Genomic DNA, 23,450 nt, shown 5'->3' with positions numbered 1-23,450 from the left:
ATAGGTGTTTCCAGTTTCAGAGATTTTTGTAGTTCGTTCCAATCATTGGCAGCAGAGAACTGGAAGGAGAGGCGTCCAAAGGAAGAATTGGTTTTGGGGGTGACTAGAGAGATATACCTGCTGGAGCGCGTGCTACAGGTAGGTGCTGCTATGGTGACCAGCGAGCTGAGATAAGGGGGGACTTTACCTAGCAGGGTCTTGTAGATGACCTGGAACCAGTGGGTTTGGCGACGAGTATGAAGCGAGGGCCAGCCGACGAGAGTGTACAGGTCGCAGTGGTGGGTAGTATATGGGGCTTTGGTGACAAAACGGATGGCACTGTGATAGACTGCATCCAATTTATTGAGTAGGGTTTTGGAGGCTATTTTGTAAATCTGTGTGCAGAAGGTCCCTGGTTCGCGCCCGGGTCGGGGCGAGGGGACAACGTAAAGTTATACTGTTACATTGGTGCCGTGACCCGGATCACTGGTTGCTGCGGAAAAGGAGGAGGTCGAAAGGGGGGTGAGTGTAACGGATGTGAAATGGCTAGCTAGTTAGCGGGTACGCGCTAGTGGCATTTCAATCAGTTACGTCACTTGCTCTGAGACATTAAGTAGGGTTGCCCCTTGCTCTGCAAGGGCCGCGGCTTTTGTGGAGCGATGGGTAACGACGCTTCGTGGGTGTCAGTTGCTGATGTGTGCAGAAGGTCCCTGGTTCGCGCCTGGGTCGGGGCGAGGGGACAACGTAAAGTTATACTGTTACATCTGCATTTGGGTCTCGCTTGGTGCCCTTATACTTAGTATCAAAAGTAAAAGCATAAATAATTTCAAATTCCTGATATTAAGGAAATCCCACAGCACTACTTACTTTAAAAAAATGTATTTATGGATAGCCAGGGGCACACTCCATCACTGAGACATCACTTATAAACAAAGCATTTGTGTTTAGTGAGTCCGCCAGATCAGAGGCAATAGGGATGACCAGGGATGTTCTCTTGATTAGTGCGTGAATTGGACCATGTTCCTGTTCTGCTAAGCATTCAAAATGTAACGAGTACTTTAGGGTGTCAGGGAAAATGTATGGAGTAAAAGGTACATTATTTTCTTCAGGAATGTAGCAAAGTAAAAGTTGTATTTAAAAAAAAATGTAAGTATAAGGAGTATACTCCGGTCTAGTAGGTGGCGGCAATGCAACATTTATTGGATGCCAACCGCCGTAAAACCTAATCGAAGAAGATAACATAGCAGTAGAAGAATCCTGCCTCCCCTTTCACAAGTGCGACTATAGCTAGCTAGTTACGGTAGCGCCAGCTGGAGCAGCCATGGATCCAAGCACCACTATTCTCCGGGTGAAAAGAAAGAGAGGAACTGACCCTGCCGATGCGTTGCTGCTTGCCTGTAAACGTATTCGGCCAGAGACCACATCCCAGACCACTGGGGAAACTGTGCCTGAGCCCGATGATACAGCGGTTGAGAATTCAGTCTTCAAACTCGTGGCAACTGTAGCGTCACAGGTATGGGCCGCTGTCAAACCACGGTTGCTCGTGGGCGCTGTACACAATCGGCTGGTGCTGTGCAAGACACTCAAGTCTGCTGTTTTAGTTTGGCTAGCTAGCTACCTAATATATTTGATGTTAAATTAACTGCAGTTAGCTTATCAGCTGGTTAACGAACATTGTTTATTGCTTGTTAACGTTAGCTATATACATTGTATTTTCTCTCCAGCTCAAGTCATCCTTAATTAGCAAACTGGCTAGTTCGCTTTGTGTTGATTAGCAAGCTAGCTAACTGGCTAACAACACAGATAGCCAGGTAACTATCGTTCGCAAACTAGCGAGCTAGCCTGCCAGCCTACGTTCTCGCTAACTTCACAGTACCATTATCTGGTGTACCTGTCTCTTGCACACCTGCCATTTCAAGATCATGGGACAATTATTAATTTGTATATTTAGCTAGTTATGAGGGGATAATCTTTCGCAACACCTGTTTGGGTAGAAAATAAGTTTTGTTGTCTTCCGAGAGGCGTAGCGGTCTAAGGCACTGCAGCTCAGTGCTGGAGGCATCACTACAGAGGCTGGTTCGATTCCAGGCTGTATCATAACCGGCCATGATTGGGAGTCCCATAGAGCGGCGCACAATTGACCCAGCGTCGTCCTGGTTTGCCCAGGGTAGGCGTCATTGTAAATAAGAATTTGTTCTTAACTGACTTGCCTAGTTAAGTAAAGGTTAAATAAATAAAAAGATGAGTTGGCTGGTCATGGTCCTGAGTCAGTCATAGCTAGTTTCATAACCTATTGTTTTATTTTCAATGTAAAATAGATCTTAATGTTTTCTTAGCACTCAGAAACAGTTATGGTAGCGAAGTTTAATTTTGTGAACCTTTCATGTAATGCACTGCCAGTCTTATTAGTCTCAACCCTCTTTGTTAGGATAACTGCTTCCCTACATTGTCACTATTCTTAGGATGCCCCAGTCCAGACACAGGTTTGTGAAGCACTGGCCCGCCCCCGCATGGCCCATGCCCTGCGCCCCTCAGGCAGCTCCCAGAGGATTGTGGGAGATCTGCGGAGCGTCAAGTGGAGCACCAGGCGGGAGGAGCGATACAGGATCCTCTCCAGCCATCGAGCAGGGATGCCTGCAGAACAGCCCCCCTCAACGCAGCCAGAGCCCACAGAGGAGCCAGGCAAAAATGCCTGGAGCCTGGGTGAAGTTCAGGTGTTTGACATCATCCAGGAAGATGGGGACCAGGACAAAGTTCCTAGCAAGGTAAGTGTGAGCTGGGCTCCCCTAGCCAGAACTGGGGAAACGTTCCATGTAAATGTATCAGTGCCCATATGATGAATTCAGTTGATCTAGATTGTAGCCTACCTGCCACTGACACATAGGACTAGTATTTGGATGGCTTGAATTTGATGCTTATTGTGACTGTTTCCCAGTTGCTGACCCCTGACCCAGAGACTATCCTGTGTAACTCAATGAAGATGCTCCGTGAGAAGCTGAGTGTGTCTGGAGAGGGTGTGGGTGTTGAGCATCGTGAACGGGAGGACGACTACGTGTATGACCTTTACTACCAGGAAACAGTCGCTGCAGGCTGGATCCAGGACATCCTGTCCGTCAGGCCCTACTCAGACGAGGGAGAGTTGGTAAGGATCAAAAGTGTATCTTAGAACTAGTTTGTACAAACTTTGTGCCCAAACTAAATCAATTGGGCTTCTCAAAAATATGGTTGCTGTGTTTGACCTTAAAAAAATACAAATAAAATACAGCTAAGACAGACTCTCGTTTTGATTTTTCACCCACGTCTCTTACAATTCAAGTCCCACTTTGTTGCGGTGTTTCCAGGCTCTATACGCGGTAGCAATTGAGCATGGGACAAGGTTAGTATCTGAATAACATAAAAAGGTTTATTCCTCCTGCATCATTTTATCTTGGTTTTCCAGGTGCCTGACTTGGTGGTGAATGAGGAAGTGTATGAGAATGAAGAGGGGAACTGGAGGAATGACTACCCTGAAGAGGATGGCAGTGACAGAGAGGAGCGCTATGGAGGTAGGATAGTACATTTTAGTTTTTTGTACAAAGTTCACAAAAGCTTCACGCAATGATTATCAAAGCTCCCATAGTAAGGATAGTTGCATTACTAGTTTCTCTCCGAAACCTAATTTTGCCGTTCTCATCCTGAAGGGTACTGGGAAGAGCACTTGAACAGTTGGAGATCCTGGGACCAGTACCAGGGCGAGGTGATGCAGGAGTTAGATGATGATGATGATGATGGAGACAAGGATGACTCCGACTGATCTCCAACTTTGAGCATTGGTGGTTTTTCCTTTTTTTACTGTGCAAGTGTTGGTGTGAATGTGTGGTAGATGTGTCGCACATAACTATGGTGTGCTTCTTGTTAAACTTGTATGTTGGTGAGATGGTTTGGACTGCGTGTTTGCATGTTGTGCATGGTAGTATGTACGTGTAAGCGTATGGTAGTGATTGTGCATCTGAAAGTGTGGGGCATTGTGTGTGTTTGTGTGATACTATGTTTGGGTCTACATTCCCTGTCACACGGGAGATTGTACTCTTGATGTGTGAGACGTTTGATGAAAGATTGACTCTGAATCCCTTCTGTAAATATGTAGATGTGTATAAAATAAAGCTTTCAAAATAAATGTAAGACTTCCCAAAGAAATTGTGCATTATTGCTGTAATGATTTAAATGACACTGCAAACTGGTTAAGAAAAGTTTTATTAATAAAACTACACCACAAATGAAACTTATCTTCCATGGGGCATTTCACGAAACTAGAATTAGACTTTAGCAGGCAAACTGATGACAGAGCCAACTTGTTCATGGGTAACAGTCTTTCATATTCGCTGAATAACTTCTTATAGTGGGTTCATTAAATATTGGCCCAGGAGGTCCTTTGCATGGTTAATTTACAGGTGCAATAAAGTTAACGTTCTGTTTAATTTACTGCTGCTGCCCTAATAGGCCCATCAAGTGATCCCAGCGGTTGGTAAAGCGGACATGGCCTCAGTCACCATGGTCTTTGGAGGGTTACATTTGCCATTGCTGAGATGACATTTAGTTGGCTATTGCACATTTTCAAAAGCAGTACAGAAGAATGTCTTTGTGGGTGGGATTGGGTTTCCAGGTTTATGATAGAGGTCCAGCCCCGTTACAGAAAATGTGCGTATGGATGAATAGTTTGCATACTACATTAACCTTACTGAGGTCAGTCAGCAGTTCACAGAAAAATGAGCATCTAATAACTGAAGTAACACCAGAAAGGAGGGCTGGGAAAAAAAACACTGAACAACCATGTAGCAGCAGACGTTGAGTCATTTGTTCCCTTTTTCCAATAAACTATCATCCATAACTTAAAAGCTCCCAAGAGAACACAGACCGTAGCATCACCTTTAAGAAATACATTTGAATATTTATGAAAATCGGTCTGTTTGCATGTCCTTTCGGGATATGCAGACATACACTGAGTGTACAAAACATTAGGAACGACGTCCTAATATTGAGTTTTTGCCCTCAGAACAGCCTCGATTTGTCTGGTTTGAACTCTAAAAGGTGTCAAGCATTCCACAGGGATGCTGGCCCATGTTGACTCCAATGCTTCCCACAGTTGTGTTAAGCTGGATGGATGGCCTTTGGGTGTTGGACCATTCTTGATACGGGAAACTTGAGTGTGAGAAACCCAGTAGAGTTGCAGTTCTTGACACACTCAAACCGGTGCGCCGGACAGCTACTACCATACCCCATTCAAGGACATTTAAATATTTTGCCTTGCCCGTTCACCCTCTGAATGGCACACATGCACAATCCATGTCTCAAGGCTAAAAAAAATAAATCCTTATTTAACCTTTCTCATAACTCATCTACACTGATTGAAGTGGATTTAACAGGTGACATCAATAAGGGATCATAGATTTCACCTGGACAGTATGTAATGGAAAGAGCCAGTATTCCTAATGTTTTGTACACGGTGTATATGTATTTGACAGGGACAGCATATTAAAAAGTGCATACCTATACCCTTTGACATCAAAACAACCAAAAAGTGCATACCTATACCCTTTGACATCAAAACAACCTCTCTAGGTCATTCCATCACGAGATAAGAGATGTACTGCCATCTTACATGGATCTCCAGCCCTTGAGAAAGGAGAGACCAACTCCATAGGCTCTGATGTGGATCTCACCCCATACACCAGGCAGGGGACAATGACATGTCAGGAGAAGTGAAACTATGAGTAGGATAATGGCATAAGGAGAGGGGATGTCCCAGAGTACTGGCCAGATGACCATGGCTTTCCTTGGGATCTGTCCTTGCCCAATGCTTAACTTCACATGAAACATCAGGCACCAGGTTGGCGGCAGTGAAAAGTAAGTGGAGTCCCACACTGTCACCTCCCTATACCTGTCTGTGCGTGTAAAACGTGTGTATAGTGTCCCAACTTGTAAACTACAGACTAACATAGTGGTGAGACATTCAGGTAAAATTATTAAATATTCCGTTGTCTTTGCAAAAGAGGTGAATTTCCATGAGTTGGTCCCATGTGTCTGTTTGTGAATTGCAAAGAGTGGTAGGTAACATGGTGAGAACTTTATGTCATGGTTGGGAGTGAGGTTTACTCACTGATGTCCATCTCGGTGAGCACACAGAAACAGGTGAGCTGGGTAAAGCGTGTGAACGAACCTAGCACAAGTGAAAGAAAGAGGTTAGAGCAATCATTAAATTACTAAAAATGAAAATACTGTTTCCACATCTTTCAATGGAAATGTTTTCAACTATTATACAAGACAGGAATATAAAAATCAGTCCTCATTTGGAAACAGGGTGAGGAAACGGTCTTATTTAGAGAGGGTAACTCACGTAGTAACTTGGTAATGTAGGGTGGCCGTTTGGACTCGGGCAGGTGGATGCCCAGGAAGTAGACCGGCACTCCGGAGAGGGCAATGGCGATGCCAATGAGAGAGTTGATGGTGTCACTGTACAGTGGCACTGCCACGAGGAACACAGTGCAACAACAGAAGATGATGGGGTACAACAGGGTCAACTGCACACAGGAACACATAGGGGGAGACAAGCACAGACATGGCAGGAAGGAGAAAATAACATTAATTGTTGCCTTACATGTAACTAATTATCTTCCAAGAGATTCAATCTTCAGTCTATTAATTGATAAAGTATGAACATATTAGTTCACAGGTGAGACAGTCAAGTTCTCACCTTGAGTGGTCTAGGTCTGTCTGGTTCCTTCCAGCGCAGGTAGATCTGCCCGGCGATAGACAGACCCATAAAGAACCAGTAGCTGAAGCTGTAGTAGTTGATCAGCTGGAAGACATCCTCTACAGTCAGGTAAACCAAGGCCATGGCACACTGTGGACACACAACAACAACAAAAGACACCGGTCAACAGAGGCAGGACGTATGACTCACCAGCAGGGAGAGACATAGCTCATCAGCATCATCCACACCAGATAGGAAGCTGCACTGGGCATGTCCATCCACCAGGTGTCAGCACTGACAGCAGCTTTGAGTTGATGTGGACAGTGGAGATGTTTCTACTTTGTTTGTTTGGCATAAAATTTGATGAAATTGTTCTAAGGTGTGCGATGTAAGTGATGTAAGGAAAGGGGGTGCTTACGTTGAAGAGCAGAGCAGGGACAGGAGTATACCTCTCCGCATGAATCATTGATAAGGCGTCCGGGAGGTGACCTTCACGAGCTCCCACGAAGAACAGCCTGCCAACGGCAGAGGTATCACTTAGTGCTGAGCGATTAGTGCTTTTTTTGGTCGGTTCAGTTTCAGGTAGATTATTTAAAAATGTATATATATATATTTTTACATTAAATGCACTATGCATTATGTGGGTTGAACAACAAAGAATAAAACAATGAATACAAGTCCCATGATGATAGTGACTGCCCAGTACTGCTTATCACTTCTCAGTTAGTCACATTATTTTACTTCTAAGTAAATAAGGGTTTACTTTTATGATGGCTAAATACCAACTATCAATCACTTATATTATGTATTTTCAGGTAGAGATACCTCGACGCATCTGCTCTCTATCCCTTTCAATCGCGCCTCTTCTGTCTCTTCTCTCCGTGTCTGCCCCACACAAACCGGACAAGTAGTCAATTATCACGTTTTATGCGCCAAACTATGTAGAACATTGGCCTATTGGTAACTACAACTCACTGCTACATCGCACAGTCCAGGCATGATCTGAAATTATGACTAGTGAAACTGCAGCCAATGTGTGCATTGAGCTCACAGAAAAAAAAAGAGAAACAAACAAAATGGAATTCAAATAATTGAACAGATGTTGGTCAATTAGTTGTTTGAAAAATAACTGACATTTCGGTTAATCACTCAGCACTAGCAGCCACGAGTATCTGGACCACATAATGGTAAATCTGTGGCACACAGCATACACTATATATACATAAAAGTATGTGGACACCCCTTCAAATTTGTGGAATCGGCTATTTCAGCCCCACTCATTGCTCACAGGTGAATGGCAGTAGAATGGCCTTACTGAAGAGCTCAGTGACTTTCAACATGCACCGTCATAAGATGCCATCTTTCCAACAAGTCAGTTAGTCAATTTCTACCCTGCTAGAGCTGCCCCAGTCAACTGTAAGTGGTGTTATTGTGAAGTGAAAATGTCTAGGAGCAACAACGGCTCAGCCGCGAAGCGGAAAGCCACACAAGCTCACAGAATGGGACCGCCGAGTGCTGAAGCGCGTAGTGTGTAAAAATCGTCTGTCCTCGGTTGCAACACTTACTACTGAGTTCCAAACTGCTTCTGGAAGCAACATCAGCAAAATAACTGTTAGTCGGGAGCTTCAAGAAATGGGTGTCCATGGCCAAGCAGCCTCACACAAGCCTAAGATCACCATGCTCAATGACAAGCGTCGGCTGGAGTGATGTAAAGCTCGGCGCCATTGGACTGGAGCAGTGGAAACGCGTTCTCTGGGGTGATGAATCACGCTTCACCAACTGGCAGTCCAACAGACAAATCTGGGTTTTGCAGATGCCAGGGGAACACTACCTGCCCAAATGCGTAGTGCCAACTTTAAAATTTGGTGGAGGAGGAATAATGGTCTGGGGCTGTTTTTCATGGTTCGGGCTAGGCCCCTTAGTTCCAGTGAAGGGAAATCTTAATGCTCCAAATCTCAATTACATTCTAGATGATTATGTGCTTCATACATTGTGGCAACAGTTTCAAGAAGGCCCTTTCCTGTTTCAACATGACAATGCCCCTGTGCACAAAGCGAGGTCCATACAGAAATGGTTTCTCGAGATCGGTGTGGAAGAACTTGACTGACCTGCACAGAGCCCTGACCTCAACGAACACCTTTGAGATAAATTGAAACGCTGACTACGAGCCAGGCCTAACATCAGTGCCCAACCTCACTAACGTTCTTGAGGCTGAATGGCTGCAAGTCCCCGCAGCAATGTTCCAACATCTAGTGGAAAGCCTTCCCAGAAGAGTGGAGGCTGTTATAGCAGCAAATGGGGGACCGACTCCATATTAATGCCCATGATTTTGGAACGAGACATTCGACGAGCAGGTGTCCACATACTTTTAGTGTACCTCCATAGCCATTACCAGAAAACAACTCCAGCTGGTGTTTATTATAGATGGTCACTGTAAAAACCATCGGAGCACAACATAACCAGATGGAACATGAAATCGAGGCCTTAGACTGTACAGCAAGACCATAAAGCTTAGGGCATTGTATGGGAGCGTGAGCGTGTCACAGGATTTACCTGGATGCAGCGATAATAGATGAGTTTAGCCCTCCGTAACAGGACAGAGCCACAGCGATGGGGATGGTCCAGCTCATCACTCCCAGAGTGTGGTCCGCAAACGTCTACAGAGGAGAAGATAAAACATATTTTACACAGAATATCAAAAAACGCACACTTTTCCAGGGGGGGCACTTTCGCACATTGCTAAAGAAAGATCCATATCTAAAAACGAGAGTCTGTCGGACTCCAATTAAACATCCTGACTGTCAACGGGCCAGACAGCCCAGCCCTGACACAGTCGCCTGAGGGTGAGCAGGTGCTTATCGAAACAAAGACAAACAGGCCTAAGAACAGAACTGAACATCAACTCAATGTATACATTTTTTTTTTTTTTTTAAACAAGCAAGGGCATTAATCGCATGGTAATTACTTCAACGTGTGGCACGTGGGTCGGCACATTCCCGGAAATCAGAGCAGTAAGTCATCTGCCCTTCAACAGAGACACATTGGTCCAATAAACTAAATAAAACCTATTCCATGATATAAAAGTGAGCGCTCTTAATTCTGAACTCACCACAGCCACGGCGTCACTGGCGAGGATGGCACTCATGTCCAGCACGGCGTAGTAAGCCACGTTAGTCATGATATATATGATCGTGACGATGGGCATGGAGATGGCAATGGACAGGGGCAGGTTCCTATGGGAACAGGGTAAAGAGGTCAAACATGATCATTCACACAGTATACATCTCTCTTTGCTTGGCATATACTCTTACCGGAGTTAACTTAAACACACAGTGCAACATGGTGGTAAGGTTACATGGCACTGGCGTTAATGTGTGAATGTACATACAGTAGGTTCTACTTTGGAATAACACCCAGCATTCACCATGGAACTCCATTATCTACCACTGCTTTCACACATCCTTGTTACCAAAGCTTCCTCCAATTAGTAATGGAACCCAGTTACCGTTCTAGCACGGGAGCGGAGCAGTTTGTGCTTCAGCCGACCCCTCGGTTGGATTCGTTGTCGGTCAGGCTAGTTAATGACTGACTATAGAGGCGGAAATCAAGCAGGTCAATAGCGGTCTGCTTGGTACGTGTTGTCAGGGCGTCATGAGTACCTCTCTGGGTCCTTGATCTCCTCAGTAACAAAGTTGAGTGTGTCCCAGCCCGAGTAGGAGAACAGGGCAGAGTACAGGGCCAAGGCGATGTCTCCTGGGTCTGTGGAAGAGCCCTGGAATGACGCCTCAAAGTTTCCGGTGTATCCTGAGAGGAGGCAGACAATAATTACTATACAACCTCTCATGCAAATGGGATAAAAATCAGATATGAAAATGAATCAACAGTAGTGTGTTGGCAGCAGCGTTAGTGTCACTGACCTTGGCATAGTTTCACTACGCCTGTGATGATGATGACGATGAGGGCGAGAACTTTGGCGTAAGTGAAGACATCCTGCACCCTGGTGCCCCACTTCACGTAGGCCGAGTTGATGAACGTCAGCAAACCTGGGGCCAACCAAAGACAGGAGTGTTCACACGACATCAGAAGACTAGTACTTAGCAGAGGACTGTTATAGATCAAAGACGAAATATTTTTACTGTGCTGTGAGTCTTTCAAATCACAGAGTACTCATTCAATTAGTTACATGTTACAATTCACAGGTCACATGGAGAGGACTCGAAGCTTCTTAACTCAAGAGTAGTTCTGCCCTGCCCTGTTCTGTTGGGCTGCTGTCTGTACAGACGCACAGCGCAGTGAGTGCACACACATGCATGAAAACAGATCTGGAATCAGTTAATGTACCCTGTAACGTAGGAACAGTATGTACTAGTTCTGTTTGCTGAAGTCGCGTAGGATTACTGAAATGGGTATGAGGTAGGAAGGTACTGGAAAACCTGAAGAGCAAGTCCTACTAAGAGCAATTTGAGAGCATTCTAGTGACTCAACTGGAATTAATCTCTCTAATCTCCTATTTGCATTTTCAGTGTCCTTTGATCCTTTGTTTGCCATTCGTGAGAGAAGGATAAAGTGAAGCAGAGAGTGCCTAAGCGCGTCACAAGGTTTTACTCACATATGCAGGCGGCTGCGATGAGGCGCGAAGCTGAGTAGGGTGGCTCACACGTGGGGAAGAGCGGCTGCACCAGGTAGTTAGCGAACGTTATGGCGATGACCGCCTGACTGGTGGGCTCAATGATGAGGAGTGATGTCCACAGGCGAATAAAGGCAATGAATGGACCAAAGGACTCCAGGATATAGGCATAGCTGGCCCCGGACTTGGTGATGGTGGTGCCCAGCTCTGCGTAACACAGAGCGCCGACCACTGAGAATATTCCACCGACGGCCCAGATGACCAGCGACAGGCCGTAGGAGGCGCTGTAGATGAGCACGCCCTTGGGAGACACGAAGATGCCCGAGCCAATCATGTTGCCCACAATGAGGCTGACTCCGTTGAGCAGGGAGATCTCCTTCTTCATCTGCATGCTCTCTTTAGCCTGCTCGGGGGCCACGGCTTCAGTGTTGTCGGGGTGCGAGGAGCTCTCGTTCAGTTTCCTGGACTCGTCCCGGTTCTCCATGCTGGGACTTGTCTGGGGGCCTGGCTGGCTGGCTGGCTACTTCTGGGAAGAGGGTCCCCTCTGATTGGGTGCCACCTGCCTTAAGAGACAAGAAAGGGGAAGATGGAGAATTAGAGATTCGAAAGAGAGCGAGAGAGAGAGAAGGAAAACTGGCGTAGCTAATGCCTCTGAAGCAGGCAGAGAGTGTGGAGTGGTCTAATCCAAATGTATTCCATCTACTCTCTAGACCCACTCCTTGGTGTAGCGAACACACCCACAGCTCTGTGGGCCAATGCGTCCATCATCTCACACCTATGTCTAAACATATCACACCTATGTCTAATCTCACACCTATGTCTACTTTTTAAAATTGTTATTATAAATTATTTTGACAATAACCCAATTGCATCGTCTATGGCAATGTTTGACAGCCATCGTCGATGTTGACGACATTGCGATGTCACAACACAACAGGTTTAGTCTATTTGAATTTGTGCATTTTATATAAAAGTCAACAACAATCAGATACATTATTTAGCCTATAACAATCTTTATAACACTTGAATGAACATTGATTTAGGCAAAAAAAACGAAACAAATAGGCCTATTTTGCCTATCAAACTGTAAAAATCCTTTCATATAGGCCTACAAATGAGAGAATAAATAAAGTAGCCTAAACAAAATAAGTACAAAAATAACCTAAATTAGTGCAAAAACACCTGTGCAAATAAATCATTCAAGGTTTGACAGAATATTCCAACCTATCCTATAGGCTATGTCTTTCGATTAAGATGAATCTGAATATAGGCTACATTTAAAATTAAATGTTAAAAAAGTGCAATGAGAAACCAATAGGTTGAGTTGTTTTTTACCATGTAAAAGGTTTCTGGCAAGGAACACCAGCATGTTCACCCAGTGTCGAACTCAGCAGGATGATGGACTTGCAAATACTTAGCCCAGAGTATTTTTTTATACAGGAGTAATAAAGGTCTAGTTCACTAATTTTGTGGGGGGACCCTCACACCCCTACTTCCCACGGCTATGCTGATATGAGTATTTTTATGGACAAGAGTACATGGCCCAACCAATTTGAAAATAATTCAGCCTAGACTAGATTAAAAAAAGAACTAGGTTTAACACTGTTTAGGCCTAGCAATGTGTCCATTATATATTTTGTTCTTTCCGCCGGCCAATTGACGCCTCCGTGTGCACCCCCTAGAGAAAAAAAAAAAAGATACGATTGAATCTCCACAATATTTGGACAGGAGGATGGGACGATGTGTCCCTCCAGACATCTGCCAACCCTAAAGTGATGTGCTTGTGTTGTCCAATCTACATGGGTAGTAGGTGAGTCAGAAAGATAAATGTCAGGGCTCTCCACAGGATCTTAAAAAAAAAAAAGTCCCTTTTTCAGGACACTGTCTTTCAAAGATGATTCATAAAAATCCAAATAACTTCACAGATCTTCATTGTAAACGTTTTAAACACCGTTTCCCATGCTTGTTCAATGAACCATATACAATTAATAAACATGCACCTGTGGAAGAGTCGTTAATACACTAACAGCTTACAGACGGTAGGCAATTAAGGTCAGTTATGAAAACTTAGGACACTAAAGAGGCCTTTCTACTGACTCTGAAAAACACCAAAAGAAAGATGCCCAGGGTCCCTGCTCATCTGCGTGAATGTGCCTTAGGCATGCTGCAAGGAGGCATGAGGACTGCAGCTGTGGCCGCGCAATAAATTGCAATGTCCGTACTGTGAGTGCACCTAAGACAGCGCTACAGGGAGGCAGGAAGGACAGCTGATCGTCCTCGCAGTGGCAGACCACGTGTAACAACACCTGCACAGGATCGGTACAGCCGAACATCACACCTGCGGGTCAGCTACAGGATGGCAACAACAACTGCCCGAGTAACACCAGGAACGCACAATCCCTCCAGCAGTGCTCAGACTGCCCGCAATAGGCTGAGAGAGGCTGGACTGAGGGCTTGTAGGCCTGTTGTAAGGCAGGTCCTCACCAGACATCATTGGCAACAACGTCACCTATGGGCACAAACCCACCGTTGCTGGACCAGACAGGACTGGCAAAAAGTGCTCTTCACTGACGAGTCGCGGTTTTGTCTCACATTTACATTTACATTTAAGTCATTTAGCAGACGCTCTTATCCAGAGCGACTTACAAATTGGAAAGTTCATACATATTCATCCTGGTCCCCCCGCGGGAATTGAACCCACAACCCTGGCGTTGCAAGCGCCATGCTCTACCAACTGAGCCACACGGGACCGTGTGTGATGGTCAGGGTGATGGTGGGTGATGGTCAGAATCATGTTTATCGTCAAAGGACTGAGCGTTACACCGAGGCCTGTACTCTCGAGAGGGATCGATTTGGAGGTGGAGGGTCCGTCATGGTCTGGGGCAGTGTTTCACAGCATCATTGGACTGAGCTTGTTGTCATTGCAGGCAATCTCAACGCTGTGCGTTACAGGGAAGACATCCTCCTCCCTCATGTGGTACCCTTCCTGCAGGCTCATCCTGACATGACCCTCCAGCATGACAATGCCACCAGCCATACTGCTCGTTCTCTACGTGATTTCCTGCAAGACAGGAATGTCAGTGTTCTGCCATGGCCAGCGAAGAGCCCGGATCCCAATCCCATTGAGCATGTCAGGGACCTGTTGGATTGGAGGGTGAGGGCTAGGGCCATTCCCCCAAGAAATGTCCAGGAACTTGCAGGTGGCCTTGGTGGAAGAGTGGGGTAACATCTCACAGCAAGAACTGGCAAATCTGGTGCAGACCATGAGGAGGAGATGCACTGCAGTACTTAATGCAGCTGGTGGCCACACCAGATACTGACTGTTACTTTTGAATAATGTGTCCCTTTGTTCAGGGACACATTATTCCATTTCTGTTAGTCACATGTCTGTGGAACTTGTTCAGTTTGTGTCGCAGTTGTTGAATCTTGTTATGTTCATACAAATATTTACACATGTTAAGTTTGCTGAAAATAAACGCAGTTGACAGTGAGGACGTTTCTTTTTTTGCTGAGTTTATATACATTTTACAGACACAATGTATTTCATAATCATTATTTTTAAATCCCATCCTTTAATCCCATCAACCCCTTCCATGTATCTCTGAATCTGCAATGTTTGAATTTCCCACTTTAATTACATAAAAATTAAATACATTATTGCCGCCAGCCTGCATTCTAAATAGCAGCATTGCGATACCGTAGGCCTATAGCTACGTGAAACATAAACGTTAGGCTTAACATTAGAAAATGACGACCAATTAAATAAAATAAACATGTACCCATTAAAGCAAAGCTATTGGCTACTTCAAGCCCTAGCACCACATAAACTGATAGGCAGCAGCGTAGACGTCACAATTTCAGATCCATGGTGAGCGATCGGTAGTCTATACTTTGAGTGGCTGACGCAAACTCCGACCAGAGAAACTGCGCTATGCCAGTGGGCCCACTGTCATGGGTTGCATTTCAAACACTTAAAAAGACACACCCTATTCCCTTAGCCTTCAAATTGAATCATGGGGCGTTTCAGGCCCTCGAAGTGAACATAATTGTACACTTGTAAACTCCGTTAAAAACGAGGGCTGAGGGGCTTACATTACAAACCGACGACAAATATGGCCGCGGGAATTCCCCCAAGGGCATAGAACAGTGGGTTTAGAGTCGAGGGCGGTCTACTTTGAGTTGTTTGAAATGCAGTCATGGTATGTATGATAACATCACATCCTGGCTCTAATGCCCTCTACAGTGTAGTCAGTGCTGGGGCAGGGCTGTACATTACATGTGATGAATGTGTGAAATGGTAAAAATAAATGTGCTTAACTGATTGCGTCAATGAGGGCAAATACCTCTGATATAACTGCACTCTGTCAATAACTAGGCATGACTTATTCTGCAATTATACCATCTGCTTGTCAAGGGATTGTTCATTAAGCATAATTACTTTTTACCATATCATTTTGATGAAGACATGTGAGAGGTAAACAGACTTATTCGAGTGACATTAAATACATTAATTGCTCAGAATGGTGCAGTGAGACGTGAGTGAATGGGTGGGAGCCCCATGCAGCCCCATGTGCTGAAATTGAGCGCCTTTGTTTAACTAAGAACATGTTCTAAGAAATTCCTGCCCTACTTTCTATGAAACCTTCAAATACAGAGCAATGTAAAGTTCGCTCCTCCAGGAATAGAGTTGCCATATTTGCATGAGACGGTCTGCAATGTTCCCTCTAAACTGCGCGGGTACGCAGCTCCCCTCAGACCCTCCACGAAAAAGAAATATCAGCACGAGATTGAATTTCACTCAACCTTTCCCCTTTGGTTAACACCATCGACATTTCGCTCAACTGTGGGTATTGCTCAAGTCAACCAATTAGCCACTTTCATACCGAACCAAAAACGAACTATGCAAGATGTAGTATGCAAATCTAACTGTGCAAGATATTTGCATGTAGGCAGAGCGCATCAGAGTAGGAATCTATTGCATTGAAAGGCATGACTCAACCCTGTGCTATCGCCATAACCAATCAGAGCTGTAGTAGGCCTATATTCAAATAGCCATATAGGGATCTGTACCATTCACTTTGAAGTATCTGTTTACAGCATGAGCGGCTGAGAGTAGATGCACTTGTTTTGAGATTATGTAGCCACCTGTGCACATTTGTTCATATTCTTTGCCAGTTCTTGAGTTATTTGCCCAATTATAGCAAATTTCTAGTCAACAATGGGGTAGTGGTTGCTTCCTTCAAGAGCACAAAAATGTGTGCATTGCTAGCTATCTTTGAAAAGCTAGTCAGGTAAAGAGCTTTTTTTAATGTCTTAAAGGGGCAATTATGTATTTTGAGACTGTCTTGAATAAGTTAAGTAGCCAATAGGCTACTAGTTTACTACAATTAGGAGAGGGGTGGTAGGGTTAGGGGAAAATAATAAAGGAATCATAATTGGTATGATTCTCTGTAATAATGGTATGGGAATAATAATGCATTTTATTTTGTAAAGTGGTTTATTGCATGAAAACAAGAACATTCAGTCACCTACTGTACTTGTCTGAAGGACAAGCCCTGCATTAACCTCATGGAATGTAGGCCTATATTGAACACCACCCATTTGCTGCTACTGTAGACTGAATGACAGAACAGCTATTTCCATGTTAAAGTGTTATGGGATGCATTTTTCTCCATTGTTTTTGATGGTAGGCCACTCTGGTAGGCCTACATTAGGATCAAATAGCCACAGTAGCCTACTCGGTCACTGTTAAAACTAACTTAAAGCAGGTACAGCCTCAGTGTTCACACGCGCCAGAAGTTGAACAGAACTTTCACAACATTCACGTTTGCGCTCAGCAGACCTGAAATTTCTGTGCTGAAAAAAAATGGAGGGAACATTGACTGTCATTCCACTAAGATATGCACTATACATGCGGACTGTGAGAGAAAAAGACATGTCAATATCCACATGTGGTTATTTGAACCTGGAACAAAACAGGGGTTGTGTTTCTGAACTGCCCTGTCTAGAAGGAGCTCTGTTTTTGTTTCTCCTCATGAAATAATGTACAGATTCTCACTCCGATGAGGTGTGTATAGTATCAATGACATATCAAACCCTAGTGCTATATAATGGAAGGGTTGAGCAATATATCGAATTTTGAGGTAAACCAGTATGGATTTTTACAATTCAGTCTATAAAGTTATTTTGATACAGTGCTAAATAAATTAAAAGTTGGACAACTTCACTTTCATTTTTGTCCTATTTTGGTTGATTTGGTTGAGTATAAAACAAATCAGAATGGAGAAAGCCCATTTAAACCACTTTTAATAAATGTGACATCCTAGTGTCATGCAGTACTCTTTAAACATATTTAGAAATTGTATTATTCAGAAAAATTAAGTCAAATATTGTGATATGATACACTACATGACCAAAAGTATGTGGACACCTGCCCGTGTCAAACATCTCATTCCAAAATCATAGGCATTAATATGGAGTTGGGCGCCCGTTTGCTGCTATAACAGCCTCCACTCTTCTGGAAATGCTTTCTACTAGATGTTGAAACATTCCTGTGGGGATTTGCACCCATTCAGCCACAAGAGCATTAGTGAGGTTGGGCACTGATGTTGGCCCATAAGGCCTGGCTCGCAGACGGCATTCTATTTCATTCCAAAGATGTTCAATGGGGTTGGGCTCTGTGCAGGCCAGTCGAGTTCTTCCAAACCATACAAACCATTTCTGTATGGACCTCGCTTTGTGCACAGGGGCATTGTCATGTTGAAACAGGAAAGGGCCTTCTTGAAACTATTACCACAAAGTTGGAAGCACAGAATCGTCTAGAATGTCATTGTATGCTGTAGCGTTAAGATTTCCCTTCACTGCAACTAAGGGGCCTAGCCAGAAGCATGAAAAACAGCCCCAGACCATTATTCATCCTCCAAAGACTAATGTTGGCACTATGCATTCGGGCAGGTAGTGTTCTCCTGGTATCCGCCAAACGCAAATTCATCCGTCGGACTGCCAGATGGTGAAGCGTGATTCATCACTCCAGAGAACGCGTTGCCACTGCTCCAGAATCCAATGGCGGCAAGCTTTACATCACTCCAGCCGACGCTTGGCATTGCGCATGGTGATCTTAGGCTTGTGTGAGGCTGCTTGGCCATGGAAACCCATTTCATGAAGCTCTCGACGAACAGTTATTGTGCTGATGTTGGAAGTCGGTAGTGAATGTTGCAACCGAGGACAGACAATTTTTTACGTGCTACGCACTCGGTGGTACCCTTCTGTGAGCTTGTGTGGCTTACCACTACATGGCTGAGCAGTTGTTGCTCCTAGATGCTTCCACTTCACAATAACAGCACTTACAGTTGATGGGGGCAGCTCTAGCAGGGCAGAAATTTGACGAACTGATTTGTTGGTAAGGTGGCATCCTATGACAGTGCCACGTTGAAAGTCACTGAGCTCTTCAGTAAGACCATTCTACTGTCAATGTTTGTCTATGGAGATTGCATGGCTGTGTGCTCGGTTTTATACAGCTGTCAGCAACAAGTGTGGCTGAAATAGCAGAATCCACTAACTTGAAGGGGTGTCCACATATACACAAAAGTAATGTATTTTGGCCATATCGCCCAGAACTATAGGATGGTGTATCACCCTGGAAAGACTATGCCACGGCAGTACAGCCCAGTCAGCCCAGAAACGACTGTGGTCGGCCTGATCACCAACGAGACAGCCTAAATGGAGTAAGTCAGAGACCTGGCCGTGTGGTGCCAGAACAACCTCTCCCTCAAAGTCAGACAAAGGAGACAAAGGAGTTGATCGTGGACTACAGAAAACAGAGGGCCAAGCACGCCCCTAATCACATCAATGGGGCTGTAGTGTAGACGGTCGAGAGCTTCAAGTTCCCTGGTGTCCACATCATTGAGGATCTATCATGGTTCAAACACACCAACACAGTCATGAAGTGGGCACAACATCTCTTCCCCCACAGGAGGCTGAAAAGATTTTGCATGGGCCCTTAGATCCTCAGAAAGTTCTACAGCTGCACCATTTAGAGCATCTTGACTGGCTGCATCACCGCTTGGTATGGCAACTGCTCGGCATCCGACCACAAGGTGCTACAGAGGGTAGTGTGTACGCCCCAGTACATTACTGGGGCCAGGCTCCCTGCCATCCAGAACTTCTATACCAGGCGGTGTCAGCCCTAAAAATGGTTGAAGACTCCAGCCACCCAAGTCACAGTCTGTTCTCTCTGCTACCGCACAGGAAGCGGTACCAGAGTGCCAAGTCTGGGACTAAAAGTCTCCTGAACAGCTTCTACCCCAAAGCCATAAGACTGCTGAAGAGTTAATTGAATGGCTACCCGGGCTCTCTGCTTTTCATCCCGTACCCACATGTCCATAGTACTTCAATCAATCACCCCAACTACCCCAGTACACTGACTCGGTACTCCTTGTATACAGCCTCGCTATTGTTATTTTATTGTGTTACTATTTTCTTTTTATCTATTTGTTAATTTTCATCCTTTTTAACTGCATGTTTGGGAAAGGGATAGTAAGTAAGCATTTCACAGTAAAGTCTACACTCGTTGTATTTGGCGCATGTGACAAATACAATTTGATTTGATTTGACAGTGGCCATGACACTGAATAAGACATTAAGTCCTGTGTTGCTGAGCGGGTATGTCCGGTCTGTGAGTCATGTTCTTATGGCACAGGGCCAGCAGATCCTCAGTGCTTTGCACTTTGAATGGCTTCTGTACTGTTACTGCTACAGGATCTGATGGCTATTGTTTTGCTCTTGTTTTTGCAAAAAGAAGTGAGTTGGTGTTGCGAGTCAATGCCTGGATATCAGAGGTCTCATTTACTCCCCTTGATATAGGGCTTAGCGATATAGCCAAAATATCAAAGCACAATATTTTTCTTATCTTTGACGGTATGGCGGCATTTGATGTTTCTGAATATTAAAAGCGCAAAATGTTTCATGAGTAGTGCATGACAACCAATCAATTCTAAGTGGTTTAAATGGGCTTTATCCATTCTGATTGTCCTAGTTTGGTTGAGTATAAAACAAAGTTGACAGTGGACTAGTCCAATTTGTCCAACTTTTAATTTATTTAGCACTGTATCAAAAATACCTTTATAGACGGTATTGCAAAAAAACATTTTTATTGTACTGGTATGTGGATCCATACCAGTGTACCTTAAAATACTAATATATATATATTGCCCAGCCTTACCACCATACTCACAAGGTCTATACACAAAGGAAAGTAATGACTATGGATGTACAATATTATCAGCTTTTCTTTTCAGTAAAAGCATAATTCTGGGCTGAGGCTGATCTTAATCTCTCATAGACAGACTACGTAAACATAAATGAAGCATCTAACCAATGTTCCCTCAATTATTTTCCGGCACTGAGCAAATTTCAGGTCTACTGAGCGCAAACTTGAACGTTGTGAAAATTCGGTGCAACTTCCAGCACGCATTTACTGTAAACACTGAGGCTGTACCCACTTTAAGTTACAGTTTTAACAGTGGCCAAGAAGGTTGTTGTGGCTATTTGATCATAATGTAGGCCTTCCAGTAGCCTGCCATCAAAACAAAATGGAGAAAAATGCATCCCATAACACTTCAACATGAAAATAGCTGTTCTGTCATTCAGTCTACAGTAGCCGCAAATGTGTGGTGTTCAATGTAGGCCTACATTCCATTAGACATTTAATAAAAACATACAAGGCTTATCATTAACCTGTTTATCCACTTGTCCTTCAGACAAGGAGATGACTGAAAATGTGTTGTTTGATACAAGAAACCACTTTACAAAATAAAATTAATTATTATCCCATCTCATTATTATAGAGAAACAGACATTATGCTACCCTCTGCCTATTGGCTACTTAGCTTATTCAAGACCGTCTCAAAAATACAACACTGCCCTTTTAAGACATAAAAAAAGCTCTTTACCTGACTCGCTTTTCAAAGATGTCTAGAAAAGCACACATTTTGTGCTCTTATAGGAAGCAACCCCCATTATTGACTAAAAATTAGCTATAACTGGGATAATACCTCACTAACTAGCAAAGAATATGAACAAATGTGAACAGGCTACATGCAGCTCTCGCTTTGTTATCAAAACAAGTACATCTATTGGCAACCGCTCATGCTATAAACACAGTCCAGTTCAAAGTGAATGGCACAGATCCATATATCAAATCAAATTGTATTGGTCACATACACATGGTTAGCAGATGTTATTTTGAACTGTGACACACCTTGATTGGATGTAAAATTATGCAGCACACCTAAAATGTCCCTGATTTATTTAGTGGTAATGACCTCCATCTCATCCGATCTATAATGCAATCTATTTTCTGTGACAATTTTTTTGTTGATTGATTACATAGGTTTTATTTGAAATATTTTCATAGTTTTGATAGTTCCTTACTGGTGATGGTTAATTTGTGTATACCCCTTTAAGAGTGTCCTGCCAAAAATAAGAAAATGTATCTCAGGTAAAATCGATTTGGGCTACAAATGACAATGCCATGCTCAGTTTGTTTATATGGCAGGCGCTGTGGAATAGCTACAGTTATCCCAGAGCCCTATATTAAGAAATAAATTACTCTGACTAAACCTAAATCAGATTTGCCTGTGCTAATAGTTTTCACAGACAAAGTAAAATTATACAAATTAAACAACAGCCTGAGCGCACTGGATACAGATGTAACCATGTTCCTTTGAATGTATTATCTGACCAGCACTAGGGCGCTTAAGTCAAAATTACCTGTGCATTCCGCAAAAGTTTGTGGCACACCTGAGAGTTCCTCAAGTCACAAGTTAACCCAATGTTCCTAGGCCGTCATTGAAAATAAGAATTTGTTCTTAACTGACTTGCCTAGTTAAATAAAGGTTAAATAAAATTAAATAAACATCGGTGAACTGCGGCACACCGGTTGAAAACTACTGCTCTAACGTACTGTTACTCTACTAAAATTAAACTCAACTGTACGGTACTCTCTCTGCTGTAGTGCACTTTACTGAATTCAATTAATTAAACTGGACTGTGCTGTCCAAACTTGTGAAACAGTCTTTTCAACGTCCGGAAAATAATTATTTTAGATGTCTTTTCAACGTAATTTAGCTTACTGGGTACATTGTTACACTGGGGATGGTTGTCACGATTGTGACACGCACCCCCATGCCAATTAGATGTTCGTTACCATATGGCTTGACCCATCACATTTTTATCTTGAAAGTATTACACAGCCAGCCCTGGATTTTGAGTAAACACTGTGACAACCAACCCCGGTCTCCCCTACAGGGAAATCGTGGATTTTAATTTGTAGCCTTAATGAGATTTTTTTTAGAAACAGACCAAAATCAATATCGACATGTTTACTGTAATGTTCAGTAAACCCTATGCAAACGCAAGGGACCAGTTATCTTTTCCATCTTCTTGCCAGGAAATAACAACTCCCTTTGTCCTACATGGCAGGTAGGCTGTGAATTAGGCATTTACGCTGACTAGTGAAATTAGTAGTAACAGCTACATTCGTATCGGCTATTTGTCTTACCTTTTCCTTGTTTTCTGGTTATCGCTCTTGACGACCTGCCAAGATGTGTGGTTGCGGCATCCTCACTGAACACACAGCAGACTAAATTATCATAGTCACGTGACAGCGGCAATAAATGATCACGTGAATGGATACAGTCCCTGTCAAATACAGTATACTGGAACACTTGTCTGATTCACTATTTATTTTCTTCAAAAATAAGTTTTAATATATACACATACACTTTTGGTGTTCACAGTGTATGTGTTTTAATTTACAACTGCACTGGACCAAGAAACAAAAATGAAAAAAATGACCTAGAATGAATTATTCAGAATTCAAATGAAACTCATTTGGTTGGAGGCAAGTGAACTGATTCTCATTTACTGTGTAATTTATCTCACCGGTGGTAATTTGCAGGTGCCTTCAGGGTGAAAAATTCAACCAGTTTTGAAGCGAGAAAACACCCACTGGGCACAGATGACAGTCGTATATTCTACATTGGTTCAACGTCATTTCATTGAAATTGTGTGGAAACATCATTGCTACAACAAGTGTGTGTGTGCCCAGTGGGC

At 43.7% G+C, this 23,450-nt stretch overlaps 2 protein-coding genes across 2 annotated transcripts; one reads left to right on the top strand and one right to left on the bottom strand.

The window, feature by feature from the left end:
• Positions 1-1,226: 1,226 nt before the first annotated feature.
• On the top strand, positions 1,227-4,155 carry LOC129854056 (probable RNA polymerase II nuclear localization protein SLC7A6OS). The gene is made up of 5 exons (XM_055920682.1): positions 1,227-1,492; positions 2,442-2,744; positions 2,915-3,121; positions 3,419-3,524; positions 3,660-4,155. The coding sequence occupies exons 1-5, from the start codon at positions 1,301-1,303 to the stop codon at positions 3,770-3,772; spliced, it is 921 nt and encodes a 306-aa protein (XP_055776657.1). The 5' UTR covers positions 1,227-1,300; the 3' UTR covers positions 3,773-4,155.
• A 41-nt stretch (positions 4,156-4,196) lies between these two features.
• On the bottom strand, positions 4,197-22,992 carry LOC129854055 (Y+L amino acid transporter 2). Its single transcript, XM_055920681.1, has 10 exons — positions 22,897-22,992; positions 11,319-11,899; positions 10,627-10,752; positions 10,369-10,513; positions 9,819-9,942; positions 9,263-9,366; positions 7,128-7,224; positions 6,710-6,859; positions 6,353-6,536; positions 4,197-6,175 (listed from the first exon to the last, which is right to left on the bottom strand). The coding sequence occupies exons 2-10, from the start codon at positions 11,818-11,820 to the stop codon at positions 6,108-6,110; spliced, it is 1,500 nt and encodes a 499-aa protein (XP_055776656.1). The 5' UTR covers positions 11,821-11,899; positions 22,897-22,992; the 3' UTR covers positions 4,197-6,107.
• Positions 22,993-23,450: the final 458 nt, after the last annotated feature.

This window comes from Salvelinus fontinalis, chromosome 4, assembly GCF_029448725.1.
Source record: "Salvelinus fontinalis isolate EN_2023a chromosome 4, ASM2944872v1, whole genome shotgun sequence".
Classification (NCBI taxonomy): domain Eukaryota; kingdom Metazoa; phylum Chordata; class Actinopteri; order Salmoniformes; family Salmonidae; genus Salvelinus; species Salvelinus fontinalis.
The sequence above is the reverse complement of the archived record's forward strand: the minus strand, read 5'-3'. Positions and strand labels throughout refer to the sequence as shown.